Consider the following 10,922-nt stretch of genomic DNA (forward strand, 5'->3'; position numbering starts at 1 on the left):
AACAACATGTATGCTAGTGAAGATAAACATGTATTTTAGATTCAAATTATTCCATCTGCTGACAACAACCTATTAGGTCATAAGGCAGACAACAAGAGAAAACAAACATAGATCTCTAGCTTTTGAGTTTTACTAACTCCTATGGGGAAAGAGTATTGTTTTACGATGATCTCATATCTGGGAGAGCATTTAGTGACTGCATAAAAATGTATAATAAAAATACTGGCATATAAATAGGTCATGAAGATTAATACTTAATCTTACTTAGATTTCTGGGCTTTAAAGTAGAATATCACAGAACTGACAGTGGAAAATGAAGGTGGGCTGTTTACTGCAACCATAAGTTAAAGTTAAATCACAAAATAAAAGGATTACAGACTCAACCAGGGAAAAGCACTAGGTCAGGACTGCAATCTCTATTAATTAGGTATCCCAGCTGGGCAGTGGGTATGCAGCTGTTAACTTGATCAATGACTTACCTAAATGTCATCTCTACTGATTCGCTTATAAATTACCAGCAAGTGAGACTAATGTACAGGTGCTAATTTATTTAAACTGTTCTCTGCAGTTCTACATAGCTTTATAAACTGCATCTGGCACCTAATGTTAGCTGTCAGTTGTACTTAGACATGCCTGTCCTAACGACTCTGTTCATTAGAAATGAGCACAAATTATGAAATATTGTGAAAAATGATACATCAAATGGAATGGGCAAAGCAAATCAATTAGAGAAACTTCATAGCACATATTCACACATAGGAGAATAAAACATCGTTGCTTCAGAGTAAGGTCTATAATACCAATTAAAAAGCCATTGGTAGACTTCTGCAGAGTTATATATCAATTTGCTGGATTTTTTTTCTCCTCCAGAAATATCGTTGTAATGCACAGCTTAACTTTTCATTCCTAAATAAAAGTATTAGTAAGAGGCAATTCTGCTTCCACAACATCCAGAAGGATTAGCAAGTAAGTCAACTTATTTTCCTGTTTAAAACTTCACAGGGTTTAACTTTTATTAAACTGTACCTAAAACTCCAGTGAAGGACAGAATCCTATGATGTCTACTTTCAAAATACACTGCACAGACTGATTAACAGTAGAAGTCATGGAGGTATATAAGCACTCATCAGAAAGAATTACTATTGTTCGAAATGTAAAGCTTGATAATTCTCCTGCCAGTGTTTAAGCAGCTTTTATGTTTTTATAACAGAAATTTAATTATGCATAGCAGACACTATTACACACTAAGTATTTTCCAGCACCTGATGGAATACGAAGAAATCAAACCTGTACCAAAATACTTGATATCACCAAACAGAACACTACTCTTTTGGCTCCACTTCTCCACCTTTTCAGAAAGAGAGTCTGCAAAGCAGGCCTGTTCTTGTCACCTGCACTGCATTTGTAAAAGCTAATTTCCAGAATGAATCTGCTTTTACTAATGATAGAGCTCAGTTAATTTTGTGCAAACGATCATAGTGCTGTGGATTCATAAAGAAAAAAAACACTACTTAGATACGGTCATTTTCCATTTCTCACAGTCTTGCTGTCTGTAAGCCTTCCCCCTAGACCCTATCAAGGAAGAAAGCCAGACTGCAGATTAATGCATTCTCCTACCATTAACCTTTTGGGCAAACAAACTGAACTATTAGCTTCATCATCGTACTGTACTAACATGGGAGGTATTCTGGTGGCAGGTCTGTGCATGAATACTTTACAAGAAAGTAACTCAAAAAGATAAAGGTCATCAAAGGTAAGAAAAAACATCTGAAAAATACAGGAAAAGGAAATTCTGTAGTCTGTACAGCAGTTAGAAAGCTAATGTAAAGAAACAGGCTGCTATTACTGCTGACCCAGATGCCTCAAAGAATACTTTTACTGTTGACAGGACCTTATCCCCTCTACACTGAGACTGGAAGGGTCTCTGCATTGGCACTTGTTTGTAGAAAAGCAAAGTGATAGCTACAATTCTGAATGAAAGTAGTCACAGTATCAGTGCATAGCTTTGTACTCATAAAGCTTGATTTCCTACAGATTTGTGACTTGAAGTCAAGCTTCCCTGATGGATTTTCTGATACCTGATAAGACTCAAGTCTCATTTCAGTCTTTTTCTCAGCAGGCCATTAACTGTGGGTCTCCTCTCTACTTTGCTGTCTATTTTCAGAGTTTTCAGAACTTAGTTTTGAAGCTTGTCAAATGTGTTTGAAATCAGCCTGTATCACCACCTACAGATGTAGTTCTTTTTCTTGGCACAAGCACACCGTCAAGACCTCTTACGTGGACACGGCTATGCTGACAGTATTTTGCCACTGAGAGGCGCAACAAACAATCTTCTCCCCTTTAAAAAACTAAACCACGCACACCTCTCTTTTGGCACATACCACATTACTACGTCTACCCTACGGGCCCTGCTGATACACCGTGCTGCCACGGCTATAGTAATAGCGTTGCTGCTGCACAGAGAAAGCTTCAGCCATGAGACTTCACGCAGCTTCACCTAAGAGTGAATGTCACCAAATGAAATTTCTCCTCCCTACCTCTGAGGTGTGATAAAATAAGACGGAAATGACAGAAGAGAGGACCAGGCGGGACATTAAAAAAAATCCACGCAACAAAACATTTTTCTGAGTGAAAGGCAGCACATCTATACATGAGCCTAAATGACACAGAAAAAGAGGAGGCCACCTAGCTGTCAGTTGTCAGAGGGAATTGCAATAAAATAGTATGTTTGGAGCTACTGGTATGAGCTTAGATTTGCGTCTATATTAAAATCCCTAAGCTAAACCAGAGCGTTAGTTGTAAAACATCCTATAAAATTTAATTTGCATTACCAGCAACCACAGTATCATAGAAGAAAATCTGACCTGAATATACACAGCAGGTCAAATTGTGGGTAAACCTTTCGAAGTGCTACATAAACCTTTACAGTGCCTCTTACAACGTCAGATCAAGGGGATTATCCATTAGGACTTTTAAAAAGGACCTACTGTGCTTTAGCAAGATATGGTATACAGCTCTATACTGTGATGTCTGACCTCACATGGTAGCAGAGGTAGAATCTCTATTCACAGTCACAGTTGCAACGTTTGCAATGTATAGTAGCACTCTTTCTTATTCTGACAGTTTGATTAAAATTCACAGAGAGCTGAGGGGCTCATGCTGAAGTAAAGTGCTTTCAATATCTGAAACTATACAGTAAATTACTTCTCCAACAGAGCAACTGTACTTACATCAATATCCTCTTGGGTAAAAGTTTCTGGATCTTCTCCCATCATGTTGGCTAAATGTCTCTTTCCTAGGTTGAACTCTTCAATCTGTTTTTTAATAAATGCCTCCGTGTACTTTTCAGGTCCTGAGGCTCCCACATTTTTGCTCTGCATTGCTGTGGCAGTATACATTAGCCTTAACATCTAACAAAAACAAAAAAGAAAAGAAAAGTGAGAGATTTATTTTATATTTTTGGCACAGTGCGCTCTAAATAAAATGAATAGTATAACAAACCATTCATACCTATAACAAGATTCAAGACATTATTGTAATAAATTAGAAAAGGCAGTATTACTCATGAAACCATTTTCTTCCAATTGTTTAATGCCCATAAACAGATAAACACATTCTAAAAGTTGAACATTCTCACACATTACAATTAATTCAGAAGATTTTTCTGACGGAAAGAAATGTAGCATCGTATGTCAAGAACATCCAGCAAAAGCAAAACACAGCACTGATCAACAGATGCAGTCTTAAAAGAAAATAAAAATCTATCAGCAAATAAGCAGGTTTTGCCTTCACCTAAAGGCATCCCATAACGAAGCATGAAAAGAATCTGTGGGGCAGCTCTCTAGTGGCTTCCAGAAGCATGTGGCTGCACAAACACTACTAAAGGCTCTGGAAAGGCTATGGAGTGCTCCTTCCTTGCTCACAGGGCCAGAATGATTCTTAAGCTATTTCACCTTCTCAGGTAGAACAATTAGGAAACTAGTAGGGTAGTTCTCACCAGCAACTACTACTGAGCATTGTTCCAGCTCAGAAGTCATAACTCAGGGGACAGTTATCTTTTCATCTTTGTGGGATACAGGTTTGGTTTTTCTTCTATCAAGACAAGCAGTAGTTAAGATGACTAATTTCAATCAAGCTTTCTGCCAGACAAACAGGAGCTTCACTGACAGAGCTGTAATGTCCCAATTCTGGCCTAGTGCCAATATTATGCACTATTTTATCTCTCCAACGTTAGTATTAAAGTCCTCTGCAGCTTAATTATTCCACAAACTGAATGAAAACTGATTATTTGTGTGGTCTTCTGTGGGCCGGGGGAGGGAATCACAAGAAAAAAAAGGGTATGTGGGACAGAAAAGCAAGGACAGAAAAAGAACCACTTCTGAGTCAGAAAAACGCCCAGTTCTGTTCACCAGATAGTACCCTGAAACACTTCTCTCCAGCCCCTTCAACATGCCACGGCTTGGCTTTGTGAGCAGACAGTGCAGTTTCACAAGGCAGAGCGAGCCCATCTCACAGTCCACCTCTGCCAGCATTCTTTCCTCCACTCCCTTCACTCGCCCTGTGCTAGCTCTGGCACTCAGGCTCTTCTGCAAGCCAGCTCAGCTCCCTAAATGTGGCAGAACACTAACTTCTGCTTCCTCCCAACGAGTGGGCAGTTCTCTGCTGAGCTGGTAAGTCCGCGCGATTCAGAGAAGGCTCTGAGAAAAGCCAAAGCTTTTGGCTTTGGCAGGAGATGGTGGCTGAACCATGCAACTGGGAGCAAGGAAGAAAAGAAGCCGTCCCTTCTTTACCTTCATTTCTTTGAACAAATTATTAAATTGCCTCTGCTGCTCCTGGAACTGGAGCCTCAGTCTACCTTTAGCCAAACATTAAAACCCAAACATGCACAACAAAGTGAACTACTTAGGGTTCTTATTATGAGCAACAGACTAAAGCTAGTATTTGAAATGATTAAGCGTTCTCCGAGTCACGGGAATTGTGTTCTCCAGATCACAATTTAGACATGCTGACCATTTTGATGGATTTTACCATTCTGAGTTAAGCTAATATGAATAGCATAAAATATTTGCAATCTTCCTGTAACTAATGCAAATACAACAGTAATCTTCAAACCTAGTTATAACCACAATGATACAAACACACACATCTCATCAAAACAAGATTATATTTGCAAAACGGATATATTTGCAAGACAAACACAAAAGCGGATCGAACTTCCACCTTCTGTTAGTAACACAAGTTAGCTTACACAAACTTCTCCTGTGACTAGAAGCTTTGGGCATTCTGTATTACATGGTCAAGTCCTACATGAACAGGAAATGAAATACAGCTTTTCTTGTACTTTCACAGAGCCTGGTTGGTATTCTGGACATCTGGCAGCCCAGGATGGACTGGTCCAATGCATCCAATTTGCTGCACATATGTAAAGCTATTCATGATCGATTTACCTGTCCGTGACTGTCTCAGGCTTCAATATACAAAATCTAACAACCCCACTTAAAATGTCAGTTTGGAATAAAGACTGCAATACCCTGCCTTAAACCCACGTACAGCACATGCTTGTGCTGCAGGATAGGACCTATGAATTCAGTAAGGTTTGATATAGAAGGTAAAGTAATCTTTGAATAACAAGGTCACATAAGATTGAAAGAACTGACCCTCTATGCTTTTACAACCTGACATGGATAAAGATATGCCTAAAGATACAAGGTGTGTACCTCAGAAAAGTAACCAATACCTCTGCCAGAAAAGATGTAAAAACAGCTCCAAGGCAGAATTTGGTGCTGAAGAGCCTGTTGTTGCTTTGTTTTCTCCACAGTTTATATGCATCATATGCAATGCTAGTCCTGGTTTGCCCCTTGCCTTTTTTTTTTTTTTTTTTTTTTTTTTTTTTTTTTTTGGGGGGAAATGAAATGTGGCTTTGATTGTTTTTTTTCCACAAAGTCTTAAATGCCAAAATAAATTCTAGAAAAAGTTAAATTTGAAAGGCTCTGAAGGGTTGACAAAGCTGCTGTCTCCCATCTTCTCCTCACCCCCAGAAAGGCGAGACCTGAATTTTCACATCAGATGCCAGAATCAGTTTTATTCAGCAGAAATCCTTTGGCTGAGTGAAAAATGCAAAATCAGACAGTTTTCTGCATGAGAAAAAGCGAATCATTGCTGCCTTTATTGCTCATTCCATTTATTAAAACTGCTGGGCTAAGATTTATTTTTAATGAACTCTGATCAGTCACAGCCAGTGATTTCGCAATTCATGTTAGTACTGTAGGCATTTGTTGCAATGCAAACAGCTCATTTTCTTATTTTCTGGAAGATTTTTTTTTCATCTGACTTGAAATTGGTCACACAGACCTCTATGGGATTTTTCAGGCTAAGTATTTTTGTTCCCATGCATAGAGGCCATATGTCAAAACCCTTTATTGTCACCAAAGACAAAAAAAAACATATGCAATGGTCCTGGTTTGCCCCTTTCCTTTTTTTTTTTTTTTTAATATTCGTGTTTTCTGTGAGGTTACATTGACATATACAGAATTAAAATAAATATAATCAAAATTTTAAGTGTACAGATTTTCCACAGGCAAGGCTCTGGTGATTTCCTTAGAAAGCAGTAACGAAAGCAGAGGTATCTCTGCATATTTCCTATTCTTCTCTCCTAGTCACTCCTCGGGAAAGAATTCAATTAATCTTCTGTCTTACTTGTCTTCTGTGAGGTTACATTGACATATACAGAATTAAAATAAATATAATCAAAATTTTAAGTGTACAGATTTTCCACAGGCAAGGCTCTGGTGATTTCCTTAGAAAGCAGTAACGAAAGCAGAGGTATCTCTGCATATTTCCTATTCTTCTCTCCTAGTCACTCCTCGGGAAAGAATTCAATTAATCTTCTGTCTTACTTGTCTTAATAGTAACTAATTATTTGTAATTCTTGTTAATGAACATATGATTCCTTATTACTTGGTCCAAAATTGCTTTCTCTCTGCTATGCTTTACACAGAATACTTTAAAAAAAGATTGCTTTCATCTTATTTCTGTCAATTTCTGTTGTAATTTTCTCATTTTTGTCCTCCTTCCCTCAAGCTATTCATATTATCATAGAATCATAGAATCATTAAGGTTGGAAAAGACCTCTAAGATCATCAAGTCCAACCGTCAACCCAACACCACCATGCCCACTAAACCATGTCCCTAAGCGCCTCATCTACACGTCTTTTAAATACCTCCAGGGATGGTGACTCAACCACTTCCCTGGGCAGCCTGTTCCATATTCTTCCCTAGTTTCAATTCGTCACTAATCAAAAGTCCCTGGACACACAAACTGTTCATAATTAGAAAACACCCTCTTATGCAAATTAATATCTATTGTATTGGGTACCTCTTTTGGGATAAGAGTACTATTTCATGGGTGGTACAGGCAAGAACTGCAAGGCACAGCTATATGCTTCTGGCACTTCAGTCAAACAAGAAAGCATGCTCCTCTACTTTCTAGAGGAAACCACAGAGGTTTGCATTCACTTCTTACACATTTCATAAAGCATTAGTGCAGACAGCAACCTCATCATTTTTTAAATAATAATGGTTATTAACAGTACTCCTGAAATAATAGACTCTTCCACCAGGACAGGGGAGAAGAGAAAGCCTTTTGGTCACAAAACTGGACACAACTCCTTGGTATTAACCCTCCCGTCCCGACTCCTTCCCGAGCAACCTAGCATTAAAACAGTTTGGCAAATCCTGATTTTCCAGGGAGACAGTAAATTTATAGAAAATCAGCTTACGTAAAATTTGCCTTAGAAAAAAAATAAGCATTTTCAGACAACTTCAACTTCTCTGGCCTATTTTTTCCAAGAAGAGAAATAACTAGGACCTGTCTGTTTAGTCGTCCTGTTCATTTTGCTTCACTGGAGTTATATGGATATAAAAATCAACACATCACTAACAGAGGAATCAAGCTTCCTGTACTTTTGGAATGGGAGGAAGAGGGAATCGGAGACAGGAGGCTTGAATTCAAGAGAAAACATTGTCCATTTTACAACATGACATAGTTACAGAGCTAGAAGATGACACCAAATGATGTGGCATGCATACAGTTGCACCGTTTTCATGCTGCTTCCATGCTCTAAGCTGGCAGACTTCAACCATCTCCTTTTCCAAAACCATGCAGCGCACAAACAAATTTGTACTAAAAAGTTGTCTTTGGGGTAGAACTTCACTAGGAGATGCGGAGCTGGAGCTGTATAACCACATCAGTATGCAGGACTAAAGCTGCCCCGTGTCCATTGCTCTGATTTCTGGCACAGCTAGTGCTACTGAACCCAGTAGACATACAAGGTATCAACAGTGGTCCTCTGGTCACTTCTTGCACAAGAAAAAAACATATATTATGTAGCAATCATACAGAATGTAAATGATCGGACCCATCCCAAGTTTCTAAAGAATTACTTTTTGTTCAATAGGCGAGTTCTGGCTTTCTAGTGTGCTGTTTTACAAAAATGTGTTTTAATTGATTTACTTAAACAATATTTACACAATCTCAGATTTCAATCGGCCTACAAACTAATTATATGAAGCAGTATCAGGTTTATGTTTTAGGAAGTATTTTGTAAAACACATCAGAAAGTATCACAAGGTGTCAGCAAATATGTATAAGTGTTTTTATATTACTTTTTATACCTGATTTCGAAGTATTTCATCAGAAGAAACTTTTTCTCAGAATGAAGTCTCTTGACAGGTAACTGTAAAACTGCATCTCCCCCACCCAGAAAATCTACTTTCTGTGCATATTTGACCACGTTTACATATTGAGTTTTGCTTATACTGTACACTATGGAAATAAAAGATAGTTGTAAGTGTATAGATACATGGCAAGTGTCAGATGTGCATAACGGGAAACAGAATTTAGATCTGGTTGTTTTGAGGCACAAGTTATCAAATACTAACAGGCTCTTCAACTCTAACTTAGTTAACAACTGCAGAAAAAGCTACTCCATTCCAAGCACGTAGTTCTGAAAGACTGTCACCAAAGTGCTATCATCTCTTTCTGATACATATATCATCCACAGTGATTTAGATAAGGTACCTGACCCAATCAAATTAAATAGCATGCACGGTACTCTGAACTATTCCGTTGAGAACAGCTATTCAATCACATCAGAAGTGACTGACAGTAACTAAGCTAGATAATTTCTTTTCTTTATAAATTAATTGTGCTAAATCTCTGCATTTTGCTTATTAGAAGAACAGGAAACTAAACCTGTTGTTCAGTCAAAGCTAAGGGAACTGGAATTACAAAGTTTCTCTCCCATTTCCTCTCTCAATGCGAGACACTTTCAAATTAAAAAAAAAAAAAAGAAATTGAACTGTTTCCCCCACTAAGATAGACAGGAAATAATGAACTAAACTCCAGCAAGGGATTTTTAGGGTAGACATCATAAAAAAGTTCCCTAACAGTAAGGACAGATAAGCGCTTGATGTAAGAAATGGTTATAGCAGGTCAGAACAAGGGTACATCAACTTATTACCCTGTCCTCAACAGTAGCCGGTATCAGAGGCACAAGGAGAAGACAAACAAGTAGTAATAATTTTCCCAGGACACTTTACCCGTTTCCAGCAACCTGCGGTTCAAAGACATACTGATACCTTGTTTTTAACAGTCCTCAGTGGAATTTTCTTCTGAGTTTCTGAACTTGTTTTTTGTGTTCACATAAATGCTTAGTACCCTGAACATCCTCATCAGTTCCACAGGTTAACTACACCTAATGGAAAGAACAGTCTCTTAAGTTTCCTGGGCCCTGCCTCCCATTAATTCCCTTCATATCCTTTGGTTCAGACTGTTAGACGATTTGTATATAGCTATAAGCTTAGGTACTGATCCCAACTCTGGGGGCGAGAGGGGTAGACAGGTGATCTCTCAAGGCCCCTTCAAGCCCTATCTTCTACTGTGACTTGTCCTTCAAGATCATTCCCTCATTTACAATACAAATCGTTTTCAGCTCAAACTCAAGCAGGTGCCTGGCCAGAAAAACTAAGTTACTGTCGTAATCACACCTTTGATATAGGATAACCAAAGCCACACAAACTATTCCAACTGAGAACAAAATCAAGTGTTAGAATATTTTCAGCCTTCTTCTCTTTCTCAGTCCTTGCACAACTTAAGCGCGTGTATTTCTGACTGCTGCGTAAAGAACTACCTACATGGACACCATTATGCCTAATGGGTAAAGTTAATCCAGAAGTAACCAATATAAACAAGTTCAAATTGCTCCTTCCAGTATTACCTTTCATTTCCTTACCGCACCTTCTCTCCTGTTACCCCATGGTTTAGTTTAGTTCAGCCACCCAACAGTGCTTCAGCCCTTATTAGCCTAAATTACTTTGTAACTTGAAAGTGTTACCAGCATGCCTTTTTATCCATTTACTGGTCACTGATTAAATATACATAAAGGTGTATCAAATACCACTGCACAGACACAGCGGCTGTCCTCAACACTGACAGCAGCTAAGCTTTTTTAATGAAATGGCAACCTGCTGAACACCGGTATCTCTCAAAACAAGCGGGTAACTCTGTTTAATCAGAAGTTACCGCACTTGTGGAGCACATTTCTCTCTTCATTGCAGGAATTGGGAGACTTCGTTATCTTCTTACCTGCTGACCAAACACAATTCAAGATGACCAACCTAAAAAACTACCACTTATTCACGAATCTTTAAGTACTTCACTTTTGTGTATGGCTCTGGTCTATACACGGCTCTGTCAAGTCTAGCGATATATATAATAAATCAGCGCTTAACTACGCTTTTTCTTTACATTAAGAAAAATAAGCTCAGCTCACCGAAGGGCCGACTTGAACGCGGCGCCGGCCCTCGCACCCCCCGCCCCAACGCTGCCTCCTCTCGGCGCCAGCCCCGCGCACGCACCGCCG

At 38.8% G+C, this 10,922-nt stretch overlaps 1 protein-coding gene across 1 annotated transcript in view; it reads right to left on the minus strand.

The window, feature by feature from the left end:
- MRPS9 (mitochondrial ribosomal protein S9) overlaps positions 1-10,893 on the minus strand; it is a 35,959-nt gene extending 25,066 nt beyond the window's left edge. The window contains exons 1-2 of the mRNA XM_009276115.2: positions 10,833-10,893; positions 3,231-3,410 (exon numbers count right to left, since the gene is read on the minus strand). Coding sequence (XP_009274390.1) covers positions 3,231-3,410 — 180 coding nt within the window. The 5' untranslated portion in view covers positions 10,833-10,893. The remainder of the gene's footprint in view (positions 1-3,230; positions 3,411-10,832) is intronic.
- Between the last annotated feature and the right edge of the window lie 29 nt (positions 10,894-10,922).

This window comes from Aptenodytes forsteri, unplaced genomic scaffold (genome assembly GCF_000699145.1).
Source record: "Aptenodytes forsteri isolate BGI_AS27 unplaced genomic scaffold, ASM69914v1 Scaffold96, whole genome shotgun sequence".
Taxonomy (NCBI): Eukaryota; Metazoa; Chordata; class Aves; order Sphenisciformes; family Spheniscidae; genus Aptenodytes; species Aptenodytes forsteri.